Source organism: Gadus morhua, chromosome 15 (genome assembly GCF_902167405.1).
Source record: "Gadus morhua chromosome 15, gadMor3.0, whole genome shotgun sequence".
In the NCBI taxonomy this organism is placed as follows: Eukaryota; Metazoa; Chordata; class Actinopteri; order Gadiformes; family Gadidae; genus Gadus; species Gadus morhua.
In genome coordinates, this window is record NC_044062.1 from 10239205 (window position 1) to 10264487 (window position 25283).

General features: G+C 49.0%; 1 protein-coding gene across 1 annotated transcript; it reads right to left on the reverse strand.

The window, feature by feature from the left end:
- Positions 1-268: 268 nt before the first annotated feature.
- Positions 269-24909, reverse strand: acss1 (acyl-CoA synthetase short chain family member 1). The gene is made up of 14 exons (XM_030378693.1): positions 24036-24909; positions 23592-23688; positions 20565-20764; positions 18778-18953; positions 18531-18683; positions 16667-16814; positions 16020-16157; positions 14759-14851; positions 5724-5836; positions 4763-4889; positions 3966-4093; positions 3714-3777; positions 2285-2403; positions 269-2134 (listed from the first exon to the last, which is right to left on the reverse strand). The coding sequence occupies exons 1-14, from the start codon at positions 24361-24363 to the stop codon at positions 1904-1906; spliced, it is 2115 nt and encodes a 704-aa protein (XP_030234553.1). The 5' UTR covers positions 24364-24909; the 3' UTR covers positions 269-1903.
- Positions 24910-25283: the final 374 nt, after the last annotated feature.

The following is a 25283-nucleotide window of genomic DNA, read 5'->3' on the forward strand; positions in this document are numbered from 1 at the left end:
CCTGGCGTCGACCAGCAGTAGTAACTCCTCCTCCTGAGTCTGAATTAGACCCTCAGGGGGAAGGGCGGGCCCTGCCTGTTGCTGATGGGTTAGGACATGGCCGTGTTTGTCTCCCTGTCACCGGCATTCAATTGCTTTACTGGAAGTCTATACATACGTTTATTATTTGATCAATTACAACAATTACTGACTGATTATTTGGATCAATAACTATTTTCTAGTTCTTAAACGATGGATGGTTGACTTGAGAAAATACATTGAAAGCCTGCAGGATGGAATATCATTTATTTAGATTATTAATGTAGAATCAGAAATGTGTTTGTGATAGGAAATGTTACTGTTCTGTAATTATAAATAATTGCATTTAAAGCCAACTGGACCAATCTGTTGCTGATGGGTTAGGACATGGCCGTGTTTGTCTCCCTGTCACCGGCATTCAATTGCTTTACTGGAAGTCAACCATCATTATGCGGTAGAAATATTTCATAAAACATGTGATAAAACATGTCATAAAGGCACATCGGAGTGTGAGTGTATATGTGTAAATGTGCGTGTGTGTGTTCATGTATGTCTTTGTGGGTTCATGTGTGCATGAGTGTGTTCATATTTGTGTGTGTGTGGTCATGTGTGGGTGCGTGAGTTCATGTTTGTGTGGGTGTGTTCATGTTTGACTGCGTGTGTGCGTTTGTGTGGTCAACTATGGTGTGTTGTGATAGAGGTTATGTTTGTGATGACTTTGACATCATGACATCATAATCAATCACTCATTCATAACTTGATTCAGTCCATGAATCAAGTTATGAATGGACTGAATCAAAATATAGAAATATTTCATAAAACATGTGATAAAACATGTCATAAAGGCACATCGGAGTGTGAGTGTATATGTGTAAGTGTGCGTGTGTGTGTTCATGTATGTCTTTGTGGGTTCATGTGTGCATGAGTGTGTTCATATTTGTGTGTGTGGTCATGTGTGGGTGCGTGAGTTCATGTTTGTGTGGGTGTGTTCATGTTTGACTGCGTCTGTGCGTTTGTGTGGTCAACTATGGTGTGTTGTGATAGAGGTTATGTTTGTGATGACTTTGACATCATGGCATCATAATCAATCACTCATTCATAACTTGATTCAGTCCATGAATGAAGTTATGAATGGACTGAATCAAAATATAGAAATATTTCATAAAACATGTGATAAAACATGTCATAAAGGCACATCGGAGTGTGAGTGTATATGTGTAAGTGTGCGTGTGTGTGTTCATGTATGTCTTTGTGGGTTCATGTGTGCATGAGTGTGTTCATATTTGTGTGTGTGTGGTCATGTGTGGGTGCGTGAGTTCATGTTTGTGTGGGTGTGTTCATGTTTGACTGCGTGTGTGCGTTTGTGTGGTCAACTATGGTGTGTTGTGATAGAGGTTATGTTTGTGATGACTTTGACATCATGACATCATAATCAATCACTCATTCATAACTTGATTCAGTCCATGAATCAAGTTATGAATGGACTGAATCAAAATATAGAAATATTTCATAAAACATGTGATAAAACATGTCACAAAGGCACATCGGAGTGTGAGTGTATATGTGTAAGTGTGCGTGTGTGTGTTCATGTATGTCTTTGTGGGTTCATGTGTGCATGAGTGTGTTCATATTTGTGTGTGTGTGGTCATGTGTGGGTGCGTGAGTTCATGTTTGTGTGGGTGTGTTCATGTTTGACTGCGTGTGTGCGTTTGTGTGGTCAACTATGGTGTGTTGTGATAGAGGTTATGTTTGTGATGACTTTGACATCATGGCATCATAATCAATCACTCATTCATAACTTGATTCAGTCCATGTCTGCAGAGCAGAGAGCAGAGAGCGAACCAACCGGCCACAGCTCTCTCTCTCTCTCTCTCTCTCGCCCTGCTCAGGAGCTCTTCTTCTTCTTCTTCTGTTCCTCCTTGTAGCGGGCGTGGGCGGCAATGATCTCCGTGACAACGGAGGGGTCGTCCAGCGTGGACGTGTCCCCCAGCGCCCCGGCCTGGCCCCCCGGCTCTGTGGCCCCGCCCCCCGGCTCCGTGGCCCCGCCCACCGCCACCGTCCGCAGGATGCGCCGCATGATCTTCCCCGAGCGCGTCTTAGGGAGCCGCTTCACCACCTGGGGACACAGGAGGTCAGGGGTCACGGGGTTGCCAGTCACGGGGTCGCAGGTCAGGGTCAAGAGCGCCATTTGCTGTGTGGAAGAGAGAGAGACAGAGGGAGAAAGAAAAAGAGAGAGAGAGGGAGGGAGGGAGGGGCCTCATCTTACCAGGAAGTGGTCTGGGATGGCGTACTTGGCGATCTTTGTGGCCACCAGGAGTCTGAGTTCCTTCAGGATTACTTCCTGTGTCTGTTCCCCGTCCTTCAGAACCAGGAAGGCGAACGGCACTGGAGCAGCAGGAGGCACATGTCAACAGAACGCAAGAAACACCTGCTCACCCCAGCCCTAGCTAACCCTACCTAGCCCCTGCTAACCCTACCTAGCCCCTACTAACCTTACCCAGCCCTAGCTTACCTTACTTAGTCCCTGCTTACCCTACCTAGCCCTGGCCCCTGCTAACCCCACCTAGCCCTAGCCCCTGCTAACCATACCTAGCCCATGCTAACCCCACCTAGCCCTAGCTAACCCAACCTAGCCCCTGCTAACCCCACCTAGCCCCTGCTAACCCCACCTAGCCCATCTACACCAGCTACCCCTAGCACAGCTATATGTAGAGTTTTCATTAATCATTCAATATATAAGGTTGCCAGATTCCATTAACCTTTAAACTGTTTCTCCTCGTATGGGAGAACACGAGGTTTAGAGGCAGTACAAGTAATGTCTCGCCCTCATGTATGAAACCAGTCAACCAGACAAAGGCAGAGGCAAACAAGGGCACTTAAGAGTCAACTAAGGCCTCAACTGACAGCCCTCTGCGTGGAGCCCCTTATCTCATGTTCAAGTCAGGGCTGGTCTTCTGGTGACTTATTACCTCTCTGTCAGTGATAATAAAGTCTTTATCTTTCCAACTGTTCCTCGTTTTCCAACTGCTATTCCTTCACACAACCACTAGGGGGCAGGAGAGTGCAGAGCATCGGACTGCAGAGAACTCAGAGCAGCCAGGAAGACAGGAAGTCACGGTACACTACAGGAAGTGGATTGTGACGATGGCTCAGCCGTTATAAGCCAATATATATATATAGCATCAGCAGCAGACAACTGTCACCAGGACCAGTCAGAACAAGCGGCTTTGATGGAGAATGTAATGCGGAAATTATATTTTCGCATTCTGTTTCTATAACTGCCATTTGTTGTTTATGCCTTTTCGCTGACACCCTTGGGGTGGTCAAGGGTCAAAGGGTCCAACTGAGAAGTCACATGGTCCTGGTGACAGTTGTCTGCTGCTGATGCTATATATATATATTGGCTTATAACGGCTGAGCCATCGTCACAATCCACTTCCTGTAGTGTACCGTGACTTCCTGTCTTCCTGGCTGCTCTGAGTTCTCTGCAGTCCGATGCTCTGCACTCTCCTGTCCTCCTGGGGAAGGGACACACCTGGCCGGCCCCAGGTGTGTCCTCCTGGGGAAGGGACACACCTGGCCGGCCCCAGGTGTGTCCTCCTGGGGAAGGGACACACCTGGCCGGCCCCAGGTGTGTCCTCCTGGGGAAGGGACACACCTGGCGGGCCCCAGGTGTGTCCAAAGCTCCTCCTCACCTTCTCCTTTGATGCTGTGTGGCACGCCGATGACCGCCGCTTCTGGAACAGCGGGGTGCTCGTCCTGCACACACACACACATTTACACACACACACACACACACACACACACACACACACACACACACACACACACACACACACACACACACACACACGCACACACACATTAGTTTAGTGTGTGTTTGTGTATGTCTGTTTGTGGTTTAGTGCTCAAGCTAGCGTGAGTGTGAGTGTGCGTGCGTGTCCGACCAGGGCGTCCTCTATCTCCGCCGTGCCCAGCCGGTGTCCGCTGATGTTGATGACGTCGTCGGTGCGGCCGGTGATCTGGTAGAAGCCGTCCTCAGAGCGCCACGCCCCGTCCCCCGTGAAGTAGTGACCTGAGAGGTCAGAGGTCAGACACACGAACCATCTATCACAAGATACATATATGCAAATATATCTATAGATCTAGAAAGATATTTCATTAATGATTGTATCACCTACCCAGCTAGGTGGAGGACTGTGTCTCTAACCAGCTAGGTGGAGGACTGTGTCTCTAACCAGCTAGGTAGAGGACTGTGTCTCTAACCAGCTAGGTGGAGGACTGTGTCTCTAACCAGCTAGGTGGAGGACTGTGTCTCTAACCAGCTAGGTGGAGGACTGTGTCTCTAACGAGCTAGATAGAGGACTGTGTCTCTAACCAGGTCACCAGCTAGGTGGAGGACTGTGTCTCTAACCAGGTAACCAGCTAGCTGAGGACTGTGTCTCTAACCAGGTAACCAGCTAGGTGGAGGACTGTGTCTCTAACCAGGTAACCAGCTAGCTGAGGACTGTGTCTCTAACCAGGTAACCAGCTAGCTGAGGACTGTGTCTCTAACCAGCTAGGTGGAGGACTGTGTCTCTAACCAGCTAGGTGAGGACAGTGTCTCTAACCAGCTAGGTGGAGGACTGTGTCTCTAACCAGGTCACCAGCTAGGTGAGGACTGTGTCTCTAACCAGGTCACCAGCTAGGTGAGGACTGTGTCTCTAACCAGGTCACCAGCTAGGTGGAGGACCTGGTTACTTACCGGGGTAGGGTTTGAAGTAGGCGTCCAGGTATCTCTGGTGGTCTCCGTAGATGGTGCGGGCGAGGCCGGGCCACGCCTTCTTTATACACAGAGCACCTCGGACCCCAGGGCCCTGAAGACACTCCCCCTGGAGCCCACACACACACACACACACACACACACACACACACACACACACACACACACACACACACACACACACACACACACACACATAGTGATAGAGTGAGACAGATAATGTAATGGACACATCCCGTGTCTCTAACTGCCCTGTGTTGGTATGTGCCATTTCCTTGACCCCCTTGGGGAGGGTCAAGGGTCAAAGGCTCCGACTCAGAAGGCACGGCCATGTCTCCCTCTGTTACTCACATCAGGTAAGGTAACTTTATTTGTACCCCAGGGTTAGGGTTAAGGTGAGGGGTTGCCCGCCCCCAGTTTGGGCTACCAAACACCAGGCCCCGCCCCCAGTTGGGGCTAACCAACACCTGGCCCCGCCCCTAGGTGGTGCTACAAAAAAACAGGCCCCGCCCCCAGGTGGGTCTAAAAGACACCAGGCCCCGCCCCCAGGTGGGGCTAACAGACAGCAGGCCCTGCCCCCAGGCCCCAGGTGGTCTGCACCAGGTGTGTGCTGATGGGGGTGTCTGGGCAGCTGGGATCAGATCTGGACTCCTGGTTCCTCAATTCCTTCTCTTCACAAACTGCCACTCACCTGTTAGTTCATAGGAGGTGCAGGATCCTATGAAGCCTCCATTGTCCGTGTGTCTCCTCTCACCTTGTCACCTTGTCTCCTCTCAACTTGTCTCTTCTCCCCTTGTCTCCTGCCTTTTTGTCTCCTTGTATCCTGTCCCCTTGTCTCCTAGTCTCCTCTCACCTTGTCTCCTGTCTCCTAGTCTCCTCTCACCTTGTCTCCTCTCATCTTGTCTCCTGTCTTCTAGTCTCCTCTCTCCTAGTCTCCTCTCACCTTATCTCCTAGCAAGACGGGCTCCACTCCGTAGAACGGCCTCATGGCCATTGCCGGGACGATAGGGGCTCCGTCCTCTGCGGGATGGGGGGCGATACACACCCCTCCTGTCTCTGGAGGGGGGAGTGGGGGGAGGGTGGGAGGAGAGGAGGGAGAGAGAGAGAGAGAGAGAGAGAGAGAGAGAGAGAGAGAGGGAGAGGGAGAGGGGGAGAAAGAGAAGGGGGGGAAAGAAAATGTGTTAAATGTAAAAGGTTTGTAAAAGACACACACACACACACACACACACACACACACACACACACACACACACACACACACACACACACACACACACACACACACACACACACACACACACACAGAAAGACTGACAGACGGTCTCCTCATCAACATCCGGAGGGTCAGTGATATTTAGTGAACGGACCATCGGTTATGGGGGCGGTGTGCTGGGTCAAACCGCACTAAGGGGCCTATCTTGCATCCGGCCCAATTGACTTAATCAGTGGCGCATGTGTCGTTGCTAGTTTGCAACTGACACCGAGCGTTCTTTTCCCTCCTGCGCCACACGTCAGTAAATTAGGGAATGATCTTGCGCCCCAAGGGGCGGCTCGGCGAAAGGAGGAGGCGTGTTCTGGCGCAAACGTTCCCTGGTTCTATCTTGCAGTTTCAGAAACCACTTGCGCCACAAACCAGGAAATACCTGGTTTAAAGTCAGTGGCGCGTTGTTCAGATGCTATTTTAAGGGCGCATGCATAATGTTGCTTGTGCACCTCGCTCATACACTTTGCTCCTCTCATCTACCTAGCCACACATTCTTGGTACATTTTTTGGAAAAGAACAGCTGATACAGCGGTAATAATTTGTACTTTTAAATCAATGCGGGTTTATTAGGCCATAGGCGTAGCGGCCATATACATTGGGGGGTACAAGTCCCCCTCAATGTTCAGATACGCCCAAAATGTCCCCCCCAATAAATCGCTGGGAATAGGGATATAGCAATTCAATATTTCTATGGGTAGAACACTTATTTTTTCCCTGAATTACACTCCGTTCCTTTCATCTCTGCACAAAGTGCGCGCCGCACACCCTAAATAACTCAATCCGATTCCATCTACAGCTCTTACAGCCAATGAGAATATGGCTGTTCGGGCAAGCTAGCCAATGGGATAGATCCATGATTTGATTCGTCCCCGCACGTGCGGCTCGGTGACGGTGACTTGTCACTCGATTGCATTGGTCATCAACCGTCTTTTTTACATGACCACGGAATCAAAAACATCAACAACAGCAAATGATTGGCGTGTTACGATCGAAAACACAGGTAAGTTCTGAAGCTTTTGATAGTGTCTCTCAAATTTCGTGGGTTTTTGTCGCTTCTCTAGCGAGCAGCATCATTAGCTATGTGTTACCTACGTAATAAGCCAGCTAGATGACGTTGGCCCCGGCCCCATTCCGTAATTCCAACGCCTCATTATGCTGACATCTCAATGTTCCGAAATATTCCCCATTAGATCTAAATGCACGGGCAGTTTGGTTTTAAATGTGCTGGGGACAGAGATGCATTCGGAAGTGCATTTTCAGAAGTGCTGGGTACAATGAGGATGCACTCGTTTTTCTCTCTTTAGTGCAGTTAATGAAAGGTTCGGAAAGACGGCATACCCATGTAGCTAATACTTAGGAATAAAATGTGTACAAAATCTGCCTGGCACGTTTTATGAAGAAAACGTTTCCAAAAAGTATCGGACATATGACCCACTATGTTCTGCTCCATGTATCCAATGTTGACAACCTAACATGACATGGCTAAGCTACCAACATAAACAAGAAGAGCTAGGAAAGGAAATTAACTGCTTGTTCAAGTTCAGAAGGGGCAAACGTGTGGCTACACTACACACAGCACTACAAAAGTCGTCAAGAATGTATTTGTTGCTGCTTAGTGTGAGAGAGAGAACGAGGGAGACAGAGAGAGAGGCCTGATTCACAAATTAACAAATGCCAGAGACAGTAAAGGTGTTGGCAAGCTGTTACAAATATGCATTACCAACCTTTGCTGGTTTAAGTGAATTCACCATCCTCTTCAGGGTAACTAGGCTTGGAGGTGTGGAGAGCGAAAGAGAGGAGAAGAGCAAGGGATTGGTAGTAGGAGAAGGGATGTAAGGATGATAGTAGAATCTCGTGTTAGCCAGGCCTGTCTCAAAATTGGCTGTGTCGCACACACGCACTTGTGTATGTCACCACGGGTAAATCTTTCGAATGCACTGTAGGCCTACGAAGTGCACACCCATTCACAGCACTCCATTTTAGGAACTATCAATGTTGTACATTGTAACAACAAGCCTGCGTTAAGTTTTAACTTGTCTCTCATGATGTAAGTGCTGCTTGTGTTATTTCAGTCGTTATGAGCAAGAGGAAGCAATAGGGTTGCAGAGACCTTCGGCAATGTTTTGCCTCAAAAAAAAAGAAGAAGAAAAGAAAAAGAAGCAAAGTAAGTAAAGAGGGGCGAGAAAATGAGAAGTGTTAACCTATCAGTTGTAGCATTACAGTACAGAAGAGTTAATAGAATTATTATCATTCAGATCAAAAGTGGTTTGTTGACTATCTGAGAAAGGAACAGTACTTGTTATCTGATAATATTTCTTCCCTGTGGCATGTTCACTTTGGTGTGTTCAGAATAAAGAGAGTGAAGCACAGAGAGAGCAAGAAAGTTTGGAGGATGAAAGCAGTGTGTGTCAATCTGGTAGTGACATAGAGGTGAGTAGCCTAAGAGAGGAGTTCTGGAAACTAGTAGAGCCTTGGCTTTTCCTATGTTCAATGCAATTTGTAAGTTACTTTGGATAAAAGTGTCTGCACAATTATTGTCAAAGAGTAAATGTTAATGGTTTAAACCGAATTGTGACATTAGAGCAGAATCCTGTTGGCAGTGGCACTGATGTCTATAGTGTGTTTCAGTTGTCTACTGGTAAATAGTTTGCTGATATCTGTGATATTATTCCTTCCATGTTTCCTCTGTTGTGTTCAGAGTAGAGCTAGTGAGCCAGTCTCTTTGTTTGTCAATCTAGTGGTGGCATAGAGGTGAGTCGCCTAAGAGAGGAGTAAATATGAAAGGTTAAGACCGAATAATGACATTGAAGCAGAATCCTGTTAGCACACATGTATATAGTGTAGGGTTGTCAAAAAAATGTATACTCAAATACTAATCGATTAAAATTAAAAAAAATAATATCTGATTAGATACTTATGTGCAACAGTATCGATACTAAAATCGCTGTCTTCATCATCTTCATCTCTTTTTTTTTTCTCTCCTCCTTCAACACAATTTTACACAGCAGCGTTGCAGTTGCTAATATAGCAATATAATAATTATTAAGTCAAGTCTCATTCAAAGTTACAAAAAATTGTATAATGCATGTATTCATAGATTAATCCATAACTAATCAGAAAACATTTAGGTTATGTCCTTGACATGTCTAATTCTTTAACATTGCATCATTCATTACGGCTAATGGTTTCACCATGAGATTAGCACAGTGCGCTCTCTCATGAAACTCATCTATGTAGGCCTACTTATTAAACAAGTGGTTGAAAATATCAGAAAATCTATGTTTTCTGAGGGGTAACAAAAGTTTTGGGGTGACTTCTATTTAGGTCCATGAGATAGATGCACCTGGGTGTGTTTTACTCAACATTGGCAAATGTGATGGTTATGCAATAAAAAATGTAATGGAAGTAAGAACTGGCTGGATTTTGTGTCCTTGTTGTGGTGGTGCAGGTGTTTGTTTATGTGTGTTTTGTAAAAAAGACAAAACATCAATGAATTAATGTGGAAAAAAAAGAACTGACTGGATTGGTTGAAATATTGAGGAGCACAAAATGTTATATTTAATTAAAAAAGTAAAGGAAAACAGAGCTATGAAGTATATGTGTGTCAACCTTTTCCTAATTTCAGGTCTTCCACACTCCCAGACTGCTTGGTCACATCCAGTATTAAAGTGTTTTAAACATTCATCCCTTGAAAGGTCTTCAAAATTAGGTGCTAGGTATTGAGATTTTGCTCTCAGAGTGCACCAGATTAATGCATGTTCAAAATCTTTGCCTGGGGGGGGCCGGACCCCGCCCCCAGGCATTTGTCCCCCCCAATGTTGAAACCATGGCTACACCTCTGAATTAGGCTACTTCAGACCAACCCTTTTTTGATATGCGCCGGGCGCAAGAGTAATTTTTCGCGCCGGTAAACTGATCCATCGCCGTAGAACCGCCCACAAAGCCGTAGAACCGCCCACAAAGCTACTTGCGCTTGGCGCTTCTCACTTGCGTTTCAGACCGTTAAGATAGGGCCCTAACACTTTAACACTTAAACAATCTTAACACTAACACTTTAAAGGCCCACTATGCAACTTTTTTAGCCAAAATTACATTAAGTATGCAGGTTGAGAGTTATGCTGATGGTTCTGCATCCATTTCTGGGTCGATTGGTGGGTGTGTCATTTACCCATGTCGCCTCTCCAGTGAAAAAGCGCATATGCAACTTGATCTGTTCGGACCGACACAATCCGGATGTGACGCAGCGGAAGTATCCTCGAAAATGTAGTCAGATTGTAGTTTCGAAAATGCTTTACGGCACAGACACACACCCAAACATGGCACCGGCTAGATATAAACAGCCAGTTGCGAGGCAATTGTTGCATTCATCATGGATCAATCGACTAATGGTACGGCCACACCAACCGCGTTACTCGCGTTGGATAACGCGAGTAACGCGCCTAACCTGACGCTTGATCATTGTGTGTCACAAAAATGGTTCAACGCGCCTGTGGCTGCGCTAGAGTCCGAGGTAGGAAACCCAAACGCCGCCGTGTTTGGGTGCATGATAGAGTTTAGATCGGGTTAGATTAAATAATCTCGGATATAAATAACGATCTCATCTCATCGTCATCCGTTTATCCGGGGTCGGGTCGCGGGGGGAGCAGCTCAAGCAGGGGGCTCCAGACTTCCCTTTCCCGGGCCACATTGACCAGCTCTGACGGGGGGATCCCGGGGCGTTCCCAGGCCAGTGTTGAGATATAACCTCTCCACCTAGTCCTGGGTCTTCCCCGAGGTCTCCTCCCCAATGGACGTGCCTGAAACACCTCCAAAGGGAGGCGCCCAGTGGGCATCCTTGCCAGATGCCCGAACCACCTCAGCTGACTCCTTTCTAAGTAAAGGAGCAGCGGCTCTAATCCGAGTTCCTCACGGATGACTGAGCTTCTCACCCTATCCCGCGACGCCAGCCACCCTTCTGAGAAAACTCATCTCGGCCGCTTTTACCCGCGATCTCGTCCTTTCGGTCATCACCCAACCCTCATGACCATAGGTGAGGATAGGAACGATGATCGACCGGTAGATCGAGAGCTTTGCCTTGCGGCTCAGCTCTCTTTTCGTAACAACGGTGCGGTAAAGCGAACGCAATACCGCCCCCGCTGCTCTGATTCTCCGGCCAATCTCACGCTCCATAGTACCCTCACTCGCGAACAAGACCCCGAGGTACTTGAACTCCTTCACTTGGGCTAAGGACTCATACATAACGATAATCGGGTTAAATAACTTCACATGGTGTGTCTGGTGTGTTTCCAGCATTCGTAGCGTTGATCAGGAGAGAAATAGTCCGCCAAGACGTTGAGGTTGCTTAGCAACCAGAGACTCTGGCCATGCAAGTGAACGGAGCGTTCACTCTTCGTCATAACTATCAAACCGAACATCCTTCACATTCACCGAGCGAACATTATGAAAGTAAAATGCACATTTCTCGCTAAAAATGTTTCCATAAACGCATTTAATGGCGTAACTATGTTACTATTTCCACCCAGAATAAAGAAAGATGTCGGCCGTATGCTTCTGTGCAAGGGTCACTACAGTAACGAATTGCTTTACGGCACAGACCCCCAAACACGGAACCGGCTCGATATAAACACAAGTAACTAATGCCGCTTTTCCACTGCATGGTACCAGCTCGACACGACTCGACTCAGCTCGCCTTTTTTGCGTTTCCACCGCGAAAACATGGTATCTGGTACCTGAAGTGGCTGCTTTTTCTAGTACCGCCTCGCTCTAGGTTCCAAGCGGCTGAGCCGATGCTAAAAGGTGACGTCGGCAGACGGCCGGCCACTGATTGGCCAGAGAGTGTGACGAAGTCACGAGAGCGACATGGCAACCATGCTGGTAACAGCCATAGCAGCGCCGCAGCCAACATATTCCACTTCTTCAACATGCCAGCTAATAATACGAACACGAATACCATCGCATCGATGTTCTCCATTGTTGTTATGTGGGTTCTGTCCATGTGTGGGTTACGTAGGTGTTGTTTGCGTCGCATACAAAAATACGTCACGGCCCTTTCGCGCAGCCGACCCCGCCCACGTCCCGGAGGTACTATTTGCGGTGGAAAAGGACCCGCGCTGCTACCGTGTCGAGTCGTGTCGTGTCGAGTCGAGCTACATGTGCGGTGGAAAAGCGGCATAAGGGATTGTTATATTCATCATAGATAAGCCGACTAAAAAGAGACAGAGAAACCCAATGTCGGAGGAACAGAAGAAGAGAAAAGGGAGACTGACCGACAGAGAGGCCAGACACGAGTAAACGTTGGGCAAGCTTTTCAGGAATAGCGTGAACTGAAAGAAAAAGAAGACTGCAAATCAGACGCCGACTCGGCCGTGTTGCTTTTGAAATTGAAAGTACCCTTGGGTGAACTTTGTCTTCGTGGTATTCTTGATTCTGATAGTCTCTGTACAAATGTGTTTGCTCAACCATTTAGTTGTGAGCCCTGTAAAAATTGTTTTCTCGACCGTTTTGTTGTGAGCCCTGTATGTTTCTAGCTTGCTTGCAACCATATATAAACACCTTTGTTTCCATGGGTGTTTTGCTGTTCGTCTGTCCCCCAGATACAGACTGAATCCCCGAATCCAGGTTCTTGTTTATTTCGATTATTATGTTGGCCAAACCTCTTACACTGATTGTTCTGTTCAACCTAAGATAAAACAATTATAACCTAGGGTATAAATTCTCCCGGTGAACTATAAAAAAGGATGGATTTATGTTTATTGCATTTATTGCAATGCAAATACACCCTTTTAAAAATGTATAACCTTGCCTACACTTTATGAAGATGTACTTCGGACATGGCTCCACGCATTCGCCGGCTTCTTTGAAAACAAATGCACATGGCTCGCGTAGAAGTGCATGGGGAAGGGACGTCAACGAGTTGTTACGACAGTGTTGTGAAATATCTACTACGAAGCTGTAGGGGGCGCTGTGTAGAGTAATGTGCGTGCCAAAACCAAGAAAACAGCGAAGATATTCCCGAAGTTGCATAGTGGGCCTTTAACACTTTATCACTTTAACACCAGAGCTCCAGAGGGACAAGGTCTGAAAGATAACAACTTTATTATCACTTCAGAACAGAAGTAATAGCAAAACCTGTGTTGGTTTGACAAACACAGACCAGGCTTCAGGTTCTAATCCCCCACGGTATGGCTCCGCCCACTGACCAATCACAGGCTTCAGGTGCTATTCCCCCACAGTATGGCTCCGCCCACTGACCAATCACAGGCTTCAGGTTCTATTCCCCCATGGTATGGCTCCCCCCTGACCAATCACAGGCTTCAGGTTCTATTCCCCCACGGTGTGGCTCCCCATACATGCACTGACCAATAACAGCCCTGGCATAGAGCCAGGTGTTCAGAGGTTTATGGTTTATGGCTTTAGGGGACCGTTTACAGTCAGCTCAGTCACCACATGCTGTGAATGAGTGACAGGTGGATGAGTGACAGTTGAATGAGTGACAGGTGAATGAGTGACAGGTGAATGAGTGACAGGTGATGTCCCTCAGGATGTAATGAGTGAGACCGTACCTTAGTGGGACCGTACCTTAGTGAGAGCGTACTTAATGGTGCGTTTCCACCGGCGGGTGCGTGTCGGTTCGGCATGAATAGGTGCGGAACGGTTTGCGATTCCACCGCCAAAAGTGGGCGGGGTCCGGACTTATGGTGCGTTTGAGTATTTTCTGCGAACCGACTCGGATTTCGGATCTGACGCCACGCCCACACTTCAAGCGTTTTATTATTTCACTCGGTTGTTGGAGGAAAACATGGACGCCACCCGGAAAGCTGTTGTCGCGGTAGCTTTGGCAGAGTACCGGGCGCTCAAAAATAAGTAGGCTATAGGCCATAGACAGAGATACGGACGCAGTAAGGTATTGCAGTCATACGAGTGATTGAAATTGCAATTCAAACCACCAAAGTGGTCCAAGCACAATGAAAACAGTTCATGCTTCAAGTCACACTGGGCACAGCCATCTTGAATTCTGTCTCGGAATTTTGCTCGGTCACCACTGAGTTCAACCGAGATTGCGAGTTCGCCGTCCGAGGAAAAGGGGCGTTTTCGTGCGTGTCGCTAGGCAACATCCTCGGACCTCCGAGACGGATGGATAATAAAACGCAGCATTAGCCTTGATAAGCCGCACATATCTCTCAGTACTCCTCCGTTGGGGTAGAAAGCGGTCTGAACAGGTGCCAACAAGTTCGAGCTACACAGTTGACAGAATAGTCACTTTTGTGCGACAGGGGGATAATATCAAACCAACACAGTTCCCGCAAGGTATTTCTGGACCACTGTGAAAGCTTCGTTTATTGAAGAAAATGTCGCGCAAAAGTTTGCCGTCTTTCTTGGACCTCCTACATTGTTGCTCTTTGTTCATTGTGTTGCGTTCTTATTTTTCCTTGGATTTATTAGCAGGCTACACTGTGTCGGCCTGCTATGAGGTCACAATGCTTACGTAGGCTATCGCCATCCGGCTTAAACCCCGCCCTACCTTAAGGGTACTGTCGGCCGTGGAAACGCGAGTCGTAACTGAGCTGGGCCAAACCGCACCTTCACTACCGGACCTCATCGTACTGGGCCTAGCCACGCGCCATTAGTGAGACTGTAGTGAGAACTCGGCGTAGATAGACTGTATCTTAGTGAGACCGTACCTGTATTGAGACTGTACCTGTAATGGGACTCACCTGTCTGCCACCAGGTGTCCACCAGGGGGCAGCGGCCGTCCCCCACCACGCGGTGGAACCACTCCCACGCCTCGTGGTTTATCGGCTCGCCCACTGCAGACAGGAAGTCAGGGGACAGTACATCAGGGGGACAGGAAGTCAGGGAGATGAGGCAGGAAGTAAGAGAGAGTGTAAGAGTGTAAATTAATAGTAATTGAAAGTAAATTGTAGAGAAATCAACTCGCTGAAGACAATAACAGGATATCAGAGCTTATAGGAGGAATATGGGTCAACATTTCGGAACCGCGCCCCCATTGTCTTGGCTGCCAATAGGGCCGCAGTCCCGCCCCCATTTGCGGAGCAACAAAAGTTTTCATTCAGCAGAACTGGGCCAGCGCATAGCTGATCGTTACCAGGGCGACGGGAGGAATCCGTTAGATGGAGTGGGGGGCCGGTGGGAGGGGGACGGGGGCAGGGGGGGCTAGGACAGAGACTCTGGGGTCTAGCTGTGGAACTGAAAAGGTCCTCCAGCGGGAAGGGGACCTGGACACACGCTGACCTCTGACCTCTGTGACACGCTGGAGACACGCTGACCTCTGAGACACGCTGACCCCTGAGACACGCGGACCTCTGACCTCTAGCACACGCTGACCTCTGACCCCTGAGACATTCTGATCTCTGAGACACACTGACCTCTGACCTCTGAGGCACGCTGACCTCTGACCTCTGAGGCTGACTCAGTGACTCACACGAGGGGCTGAGAGGTTCAAACACACGATGAGTTGGTTCCCTGTGGACTCTTGACTCTTTTTGTTTCCTACCAGTTCTAGTGGTAGGAAGACTACTCTCCTCCTGCCCTCGCTCGCTTCCTCTCATCCTCTCTCGTCTTCTGTTTCCTCAGTATTGTGTGACGTTTTTTTGCATATTTTGTGTATGGGTGTGTTTGTGTGCTGACATGATCCCAGTCTGTGTGTGTGTGTGTGTGTACCTGATCCTAGTGTTTGACCCAAGCAGAGCGAGAGGAGAATGCGCCTCTGCTAGAGTACAGAACACAAACACACAAAGAGGGTTTGTTTCTTTGTGTGTGTGTGTGTGTGTGTACGTGTGTGCGTGCATGTGTGTGTGTGTGTGTGTGTGCTTGCGTGTGTGCGTGCGTGTGTGTGTGTACCTGTTCCCAGTGTGTGTGCGTGTGTGTGTGTGTGCGTGCGTGCGTGTCTGTGTGTGTACCTGTTCCCAGTGTGTGTGTGTGTGTGTGTGTGTGTGTGTGTGTGTGTGTGTGTACCTGATCCCAGTGTGCGTAGTGAGGACCGGTCATAGCGGGTCACCCAGCTCTCGTCGTACTTCAGCAGGAGGCGCAGCGCGGTGGGGGCGCCGTAGAACTGGTTTATCCCCAGTCGCTCCACCACCTCCCAGTACCGGCCTGGACACACACACACACACAAACACACGTTTTAGCGTGTGTTAGCATATATTAGCATGTGAAAGCATGTGTTAGCATGTGTTAACGTGCTCTATCGTGTGTTACTGTGTGTAGCATGTGTTAGCTAGGTAGCGGATATTAGCATGTGTTAGTGTGTTCTCTAGCCTGTGTAAGCATGCTCTGGTGTGTGCTAGAGTGCTCTAGCGTGTGTTAGCGTGCTCTAGTATGTGTTAGTGTGTTCTAGCATGTGTTAGCGTGCTCTAGCGTGTGTTAGAGTGCTCTAGTATGTTCTAGCATGTGTTAGCATGCTCTAGCATGTGTTAGCGTGCTCTAGTGTGTGTTAGCGTTTGTTAACATGCTCTAGCCTGTAGCAAGTTTGAGCAAAAGATGTTCTGCAGAAGGGGATAATACAATTGCCTTTTGACGTTGCTCGGTTGGTGGATCTTGTACCACTTTGTAGTCTTGTTAGAGTGTGTTAATGTGTGTTAGCATGTAGCGTGGTCTCCTACCCGGGTCGGGGTAGGTGGGCGTGCTCTCGAACAGCACGCTGGTGGCCCCGTTGCAGAGCGGGCCGTACACCACGTAGGAGTGGCCCGTGATCCAGCCGATGTCCGCCATGCAGCCGAACACATCACCAGGACGGTACCCAAACACACACTGGGACACACACACACACAGGGATCAGGACACACACACACACACACAAATATACAGGGATCAGGACAGGGATGTGTGTGTGTGTTTGTGAGAGTGTGTGTGTGTGTGGGTGTGTGTGTGTGTTTGTGAGAGTATGTGTGTGTGTGTGGGTGTGTGTGTGTGTGTTCGTGCTGGGGTTTGGTGGAGGGGTAGACGGTTTGATTTCCTGTGGAACCACCTGCTCTTGCCATGATAAACACCTGATTAAAGGAGTTCAACCGCCAACAGACAGCGTGCTCTCTCTCTCTCTCTCTCTCTCTCTCTCTCTCTCTCTCTCTCTCTCTCTCTCTCTCTCTCCCCCACCTCTCTCTCTCTCTCTCTCTCTCTCTCTCTCTCTCTCTCTCTCTCTCCCTCTCTCTCTCTCTCTCTCTGGTTCGTTATCTATAAGCTTATAATCAGCTTTGGAAATTAGCAACAAAATTATGTTTTTATTGAATTATTATCACCAACATCATGTCAGCTTTGGGATTTACAGTCAAATCCCAAAAATAAACACACACACACATACACACACACACACACACACACACACACACACACACACACACACACACACACACACACATACACGTGGATAAAGAGATGTTTGTGCTGAGGTTTAGCTAGAATAACACGCAGGGGCCCTAAAAGACCCTGTCTCCTAAATGATGTCTCCTGTCTCCTCAGTGATGTCTCCTGTCTCCTCAGTGATGTATCCTGTCTCCTCAGTGATGTCTCCTGTCTCCTCAGTGATGTCTCCTGTCTCCTGATTAATGTCCCCTGTCTACTCAGTGATGTCTCCTGTCTCCTGAGTAATGTCTCCTGTCTCCTGAGTAATGTCTCCTGTCTACTCAGTGATGTCTCCTGTCTCCTGAGTCTTGTCTTCTGTCTCCTCAGAGATGGCTCCTGTCTCCTCAGTGATGTCTCCTGTCTCCTGAGTAATGTCCCCTGTCTACTCAGTGATGTCTCCTGAGTAATGTCTCCTGTCTCCTCAGTGATGTCTCCTGTCTCCTCAGTGATGTCTCCTGTCTACTCAGTGATGTCTCCTGTCTCCTGAGTCTTGTCTTCTGTCTCCTGTCTCCTCAGAGATGGCTCCTGTCTCCTCACTGATGTCTCCTGTCTCCTGAGTAATGTCTCCTGTCTACTCAGTGATGTCTCCTGTCTCCTCAGTGATGTCTCCTGTCCCCTCACTAAGGAGCAAAGCTCTTGTCTCCATTCTGGGGTTGTTGTTAGACACTGTGCGGGTGAGCGAGGCGTCCAGGTGTTTATGACATCAGGTCTATCGCTCCACTCAGAAGGCGGCGGCAGGCTCTGATGGTTAATGCCACACCTCATAAATCAATGGTTAGGGAGGGTTAATGATTCTTATTAATATTCTGTGAAGTGTTGTGAGCTGGTGCCAGAAGTGTTTGACCACAGAAACACAAGGACCTCAGAGATGAAGAGAGAGGAACGCCTCTTCACCTTTGTCCCTCCAAACGCTAAACTAAACAAACTAAGATAAGCTAACGTGAGCTAGGCTGTGATGAACCCAGCTTAACTAAAACAGCCTGGCTATGGTGAAGCAACCTCAGCTAGCAGGCTCGGCTAGCAGGCTCGGCTAGCGTGCTCGGCTAGCGTGCTCGGCTAGCGGGCTCGGCTAGCGTGCTCGGCTAGCGGGCTCGGCTAGCGGGCTGAGCTGGCGGCGCGGCGGTGTACCTGGTGTGTGAGCGCGGCGTACAGCAGGTAGCCGGCCTGCGTGTGCACGATGCCCTTGGGCTTCCCCGTGCTGCCCGACGTGTAGAGCATGAAGAGGGGGTCCTCGCTGTCCATCGGCTCGGGTGGGCAGTCCGCCGACTCACGGCCCATCGCCTGGTATCCACACCAAAAAACTTTGGTTAACAATGACATCTACACTGTTACCATGGTTACCTGGTTAACCATTAAACCATCAAAGTAAGCTCACCTCCTCCAATGGGACGTCCAGGTCCCCCTTCGGGGCGGGGCTACTGGTGCGCTGGGCCACAAAGACGTGCTTGACCGACGAACAAGTCCTGACGGCCGCGTCCACCGTGGTCTTGAGGTCGATGGCCCGCCCCCCACGGACCGCCTGGTTACAGGTCACCACCACCTTACACTGGGCTGAGGACGGAGTTAACTACGTCATCACCACCTTACACAGGGCTGAGGACAGTAAAACTACGTCAGCACCACCTTACAATGGGCTGAGGACGGAGCTAACTAAGTCAGCACCACCTTACACTGGGCTGAGGACAGTAAAACTACGTCAGCACCACCTTACACTAGGCTGAGGACGGAGTTAACTACGTCACCACCACCTTGCACTAGGCTGAGGACTGAGTTTAACTACATCACCAACACCTTACACTGGGCTGAAGAAGGAGTAAACTACGTCACCACCACCTTACACTGGACTGAGGACAGAGTTAATTATGTCACCAACACCTTACACGGGGCTGAGGACGGAGCTCACTACGTCACAATCACCTCACACTTGGCTGAAGACGGAGTTAACGTCAGCACCACCACTGAGGACAGAGTTAATCTACGTCAGCACCACCTTACACTGGGCTGGGGACAGGAAATCAAAAAAGAAATAACAGAGTCCTGCTGGTGAGCTGAATTGTTCCCAGTGCAGGGCCTTTGTTCCCACTTCCTCGTTTCGGACTCATTGTTATCTCCATGGAAACAGAGCCCATGTTTGTGTGTAAACAGGTGAACGTCGGTCAGGCGTCATGTGACTTCTGCCAATCTGACCTTGAGGTGTTGTGGTTGGAGCCAGAGAGGGACATGAATAATTTCTTAACGTCTTACCAGCGATGTTGTGTGACGTCACTTCAGTTGGTGTTTGAAGCGAGATCCAAAACAAACAGAGCCAGCTCGCCCCTTCCGGCGCAGCCTAGGCATCGGATTTAAAATCTTTTAGTTATTTTAGTTCTTTCCATCTTTCCATAGCCTTCCCAAAACGTATTCTTGTCTTGGAAAATACATGTTGATAGTCCCTCACCCTCCTGCACTTCGCGTGCACGAGTGCAAAACCTCACAACACCCACCCCTTGTCGGTGGTTGGTTGGAATACTATTTATTTTGGTTTTGAGTGGTTGGGAGTACCATCTGTTTTTGTGTACGATCTCGGAGCATAGGCTGCCTACAGAGACACGTTTTTTTGAGGGCCTGCTTATGGGGCGGGCAGCTAGCGGATCGTGAGGAAAGATAAGATGAATGTGATAATTTACGTTTCAACCTAGCATCGCTGATACAACCTTTGAACGTACAGATTAGGGTTAGCTTTCTTCTGAGCATTCTGAAGCTTTATTGACAAACACTCCTTTCATGATCCCCTCCGACTGGGTCCCTATCTGGGGGGGGGGGGGGGGGGGGGGGGGGGGGGGGTCTTTAGCTTCCACAAGAGGCTCAAGACTCACTTGTTCAAAGTTCACCTAGACTTTGTATAGCCTGCCCCCTTACTTCCCCCATACCCCCACACCCCTCTTACGCTCTTATTGTGTGTTATGTACGTCCTGGTACATAGAAACAGTGCTTAGCTATCTTGGTTCTATGAACGTCCTTACTGTACCGACAGAAATATATCGTACTTTCTCTTTCCTCTGACGAATGTACTTATTGTAAGTCGCTCTGGATAAAAACGCTCTCAATGTAAACTGTCCCGACTCTTTTGGGTCCCGGCCCTCCAGGTGAGGACCCTGCTGTGGGGGGGGGCTGCGTTCTCACCGTCCTGGATGCGGCCCGCCAGCGCCTCGGAGCTGAAGCCGGCGAATACCACGGTGTGGACCGCCCCGATGCGGGCGCACGCCAACATGGCCGCCACCGCCAGTGGGGAGACGGGCATGTAGATGGCCACCCGGTCGCCCTTCAGGACCCCATGGCTCCTCAGCGCGTTGGCCAATCGGCAGGTGGATTCAAGCAGCTCCCTGGAGGCGGAGGGGAGGAGTCAGAACCACACTCTGACAGAGAGGGGAGGAGTCAGCACCGCACTCTGACAGAGAGGGGAGGAGTCATCACCCCTATCTGACAGAGAGGGGAGGAGTCAGCACCGCACTCTGACAGAGAGGGGAGGAGTCATCACCCCTCTCTGACAGAGAGAGGAGGAGTCAGCACCGCCCTCAGATAGGCCTTTCACACCAAAAAGAACCAAGGGCCAGTTCCGGGCTGGTGCTAGGGCCAGTTCAAAACTGGTTCCAGCCTTATCCCAGTTATGAACCAGTTGGTTTCACACCGGACAGAGCCAGCCATGGAGCCGGCGAGAGCAACGTCATCACGTCACTGCAAACGGCTGCAGCAGCTCGAAGAGCCTTTATCCGGGTTGCTCCCTCTAACTTGTTCTGGACCTCGGAAGAAGACAAGAATCCAAGGAGACAGTTTGTCTCCCCCACGGTCCACTGCGTTTTCGTCTTCACGTCCATTGTTTATTTCGGTGTGCCTGTCTTCGTTGGTCTTCCTGTTTATGAAGGTAAGGATAACCCCGCCCCCTGCCCCTGGCGTAAAGGCAGTTCTCGTTCTAGCCCAGCTCAATCCTGGGGTTGGAGTTGAACCGTTTTTTACAGGCTGGAGCAAGTTCTCGTTGTGAAACCAAAACACTGGCTCTAGCTCCGAACTAGCCCGGAACGGGCTCCGACTTTGCGGCGTGAAAGGCCTAATGGCGATTCCACTGCAGGGTGCGGTATGGTTCGGTACGCAAAGGTGCGGTATGTATTGCGTTTCCACCGCCAAAAGTGGGCGTGACCCGGACTGAGCTGTACTCGTTTTTCCCTCGTCTTCAGTACTCCTCCGTTGGGGTACTGAGACGCCTGAAAGGGTGCCGGAAAAATTCGAGCTACACACCCCCTCTGTTGATTGCTCGAAAGGAAGGTCACTTCCGGGCGACGTGGGGATAAAAACAAACAAACAATAGGCTCCTTGATTAACTGCCATATGAAAAGCATAAAGGCCAGGAACTGTTGCTGGAAGACTTCCATGGTAGCTCTTGGTTTAATGTGTCGCGTTCAACTTTTCGATTGTTTTTATTGAGCCGGCTACACTGTGTCGCGCTGCTATGATGTCACGGTGTTTACGTAGCTGCTGCGGCAATCGACATCCGGCCTGCCATAAAGGGTACTGTCGGCGGTGGAAACGCAACCTCGGAACTGAGCTGGGCTATACCGCCCCCCCTCCCTACCGGACTGAGGCGAACCGAACCGTACCGCACCCTGCAGTGGAAACGCGGCATAAGAGAGGGAGCAGTACTAGATGTTATTAAGCTGCTCTATTAAAGAGCAGTACTAGATGTTATTAAGCTGCTCTATTAAAGAGCAGTACTAGATGTTATTAAGCTGCTCTATTAAAGAGCAGTACTAGATGTTATTAAGCTGCTCTATTAAAGAGCAGTACTAGATGTTATTAAGCTGCTCTATTAAAGAGCAGTACTAGATGTTATACTAAAGCCCCCCCAGCAGTGTGAGCAGCAGCCCCTGGGGTCTGGGGAGTACGTCTGCAGCTGTTTCCTGAGGGGAGAATGTAAACGATGTGAAGCTCCAGAACTTTCCGCACATTCCTGCTGCGTTCAGAGGATGAGTGGAAAACCAGACAGCCGGTAGCTCCTTGGCTACCACCAGAGGCATGGACCACTGATACTGTCTCGTTCGATGAAAATCCTTAGGACCAATCCCACCCCTCCCCCCTCCCCCTCCCCCCTCCCCCCTTGTTTTTGTGCGTGCATGTGAGGGATAGGGCTGTCTCAATTCTCATTTGGGTTAAGGGCTAGGGCCAAGACGTAGGGCTACGTAGCCCCTTGAAATGAAGCTTCCGAAGGACCACACTTGAAAACAGAGTACTTTGAGGAAATGCCCGCCGGCAAATTTGGCAGCAGTCATGAATCCTTACTCGTAGTTGTTATTATTAACTCACAGACTCATGCTGTGAAGATGACCTCTGTTGACGTAGCAGTCCGCTAGTGTCAAGCGATGATGACGTGACGGTTATGGAGGGTTGTCTCATTTCTCTCATTACTAACGTTCTTATCCCCTCTGTATTTAGGGGCAAGGGGAAGACTCAGACAAGGTGCAGGGGGAAGGGGTGGAAATGGTTTTGGCTCTTTACTGTACCCACAGTGATATATTGTTGTTTTTCTTTCTCTGACAAATGTACTTATTGTAGGTGGCCTTGAATAAAAGCGTCTGCACAGAGACAGAGACAGAAGTCTTGGAGCTGACAGCTGGGTGGTGTGGTGGAGGTGGAGACACTAGTGAGAGGTCAGAAGGTCAGGGTTATGCGACATGCGTCTGTTAACTGGGGGGCGGTTGCTGGTCATTCTGCAGACGCATGGTGAGTTTGGAGCGGTTCTAATAATAAATAATAGTATAAACTAATATATACTTATATATAATAGTATATAATAATTTACAATAACATATAATATTATATAATAATGTATCATTCATAATATATAATAGTATAATCATGGATCATGTTACAGTCCTACCTGTATTTAACTTACACCTTTAATAATACAATTAAACAATAACATGATAATAATATAGGAATAATAATTTAATACCAAATAAGGGTCATGTTAGGATCCTACCTTTGGTTATAATATAACATATAATACTATATAAGCGGTTGTGTTTAGTACTGTAGATTATAATATAATACTATAAAGGGGTTGTGTTACAGGTTATAATAATATGTAACACTATATAAGGGATCGTGTTACCTATAGGTTATAATATAATATATATAGCCATATAAAGGTCGTGTTACCTATAGGTCACCTTCACCTCGGTTCCAGGTTCATCTCGCTCCCAGATCAGAGCGACTCGCTCTGGATGAGTCTGCGCGTGCACGTCCAGGCAGTTCACTGTCTCATACACACATGCACGCGCACACGCATACAGACACGCACATGTAACGCACTCACGCGCGCGCACACGCACGCGCACGCGCACACACACACACACACACACACACACACACACACACACACACACACACAGGTTGAGATAGTTAGATTCAGTCTGTGACCATGATGCGGATGTTGCCTCGGAATGCGCGCGGGGTAACAACACGTTTCAGCTTGGTGTCTGAGAGTAGGGAAGTTCGGAACTGTTGTTTATCTATCTGGTCTATCTATCGAATCTAATGCATGCCTTCAGCGGGGTCACTAGAGCAAAACCTTTGGATGGTTCAACGACCAGCCATGCCTACCGGACACGTTGAGCCGTCCTCCCAGGAACCATCGCACCTGACCCTTGTCGAGGTCGCAGTCCTGGACACGTTCGAAGGGCTTCGTCCAGCTCAGCCTTTCCTGTGCGATGGAGCCCCAGAAAGTGTCCGGGTCTTCCCGGGACATCTGCTGCAGCTCCGGGTAGGAGAGCCCCGCGAGCCGAGCGCTCAAGGTCGGCGTGAAGCACTCGCTATCCCCGTGGCGGGGCGCGCTGCTGCAGATCGCCCTCCCGCCACCCCTCAGCGGCAACCAGACCGGGGCGGGGAGCCTCAATCGGAGCACGGAGCCTCTCCTGAGGACCGCAGCCATGGTCGAGCACCGCCGACCCCCTGGTGTCCCGTCGTCTGGTCGGCCAGATGGACGTCGCTCTAGACGACGATGGGGACGATGGGTGCCTGGCTGTACGAGCTGGTGGAGCCTGGAGGAATTGAAGGAGAGGTTGGAGCGCTCTGTTGTGTCATCAGACGCCTCAGGGTGCGGGTGTGCGTGCGTATGAGTGTGTGTTTGTGTGTGTGTGTGTGCGGGGTCGGTGAGCACAAAGGCCTACAGAGTTACAGCCAGGGACCAGGAATATCAGTTAAACACCATCTAGTAGGCTACCCAAAGAGGACCGAGAACACCGCTACTAGAAGGTCACACTGTGAGCGACAGCCCTACTCTATCTGTAGAAAGAGTCTGATAAAGAAAGTTGAAAGTAGTCGTGGAGGTTGTAATGGCCTGGGTCAGGTCTGCAGCGCCCCCGTGTGGATCAGAGGGGAAGTCAGGTTTATATGAAAGAGGAATTGTCTCCGGAATGGGGTTACTCGCCTGTAGAAAGACATTATTGACAATTTTATGATAAAATCGTCTCATGATATAAACGGTATGCGCGGGTTTACTGAATACAATTCAAATGAGTCATTAAACCTTATTACGCTAATTAGGCCTGGAAATAACAAAACGGTTTAAATATATTTTATGTCAGAGAATGTCAGGACTACTTGATCAAGCAATATATTGACGTAATGGGATAATGCTGCCGACTAGGGGCGTGAGTGGAGTACTGTAAAAATAATGCAAAAAAATAATCCAAAAAATTAAATCTTTATCTCCCAACCGGATTAGCGCTAAAACACGATGACGTGTCGAGCAGTGGAGAACCTGGGTAAACACTTCTCCTCGACCAGGATTAGTTCACGCTCTTGTTTTCAAGACCAAACAGCATCACGACTAGGCTACTGTCTGGATTA

Bases quoted from the DNA above. Each gene is read 5' to 3' on its own strand.
- acss1 (XM_030378693.1), bottom strand. From the start codon at position 24,363: ATGGCTGCGGTCCTCAGGAGAGGCTCCGTGCTCCGATTGAGGCTCCCC. The intron at 14,852-16,019 runs GTACACACACAC...TCCTGTCTGCAG, and splicing joins ACTACGCACACTGGGATCAG to TGGGCGAGCCGATAAACCAC. The intron at 5,837-14,758 runs GTGAGTCCCATT...TCCCCCCTCCAG, and splicing joins GGACACCTGGTGGCAGACAG to AGACAGGAGGGGTGTGTATC.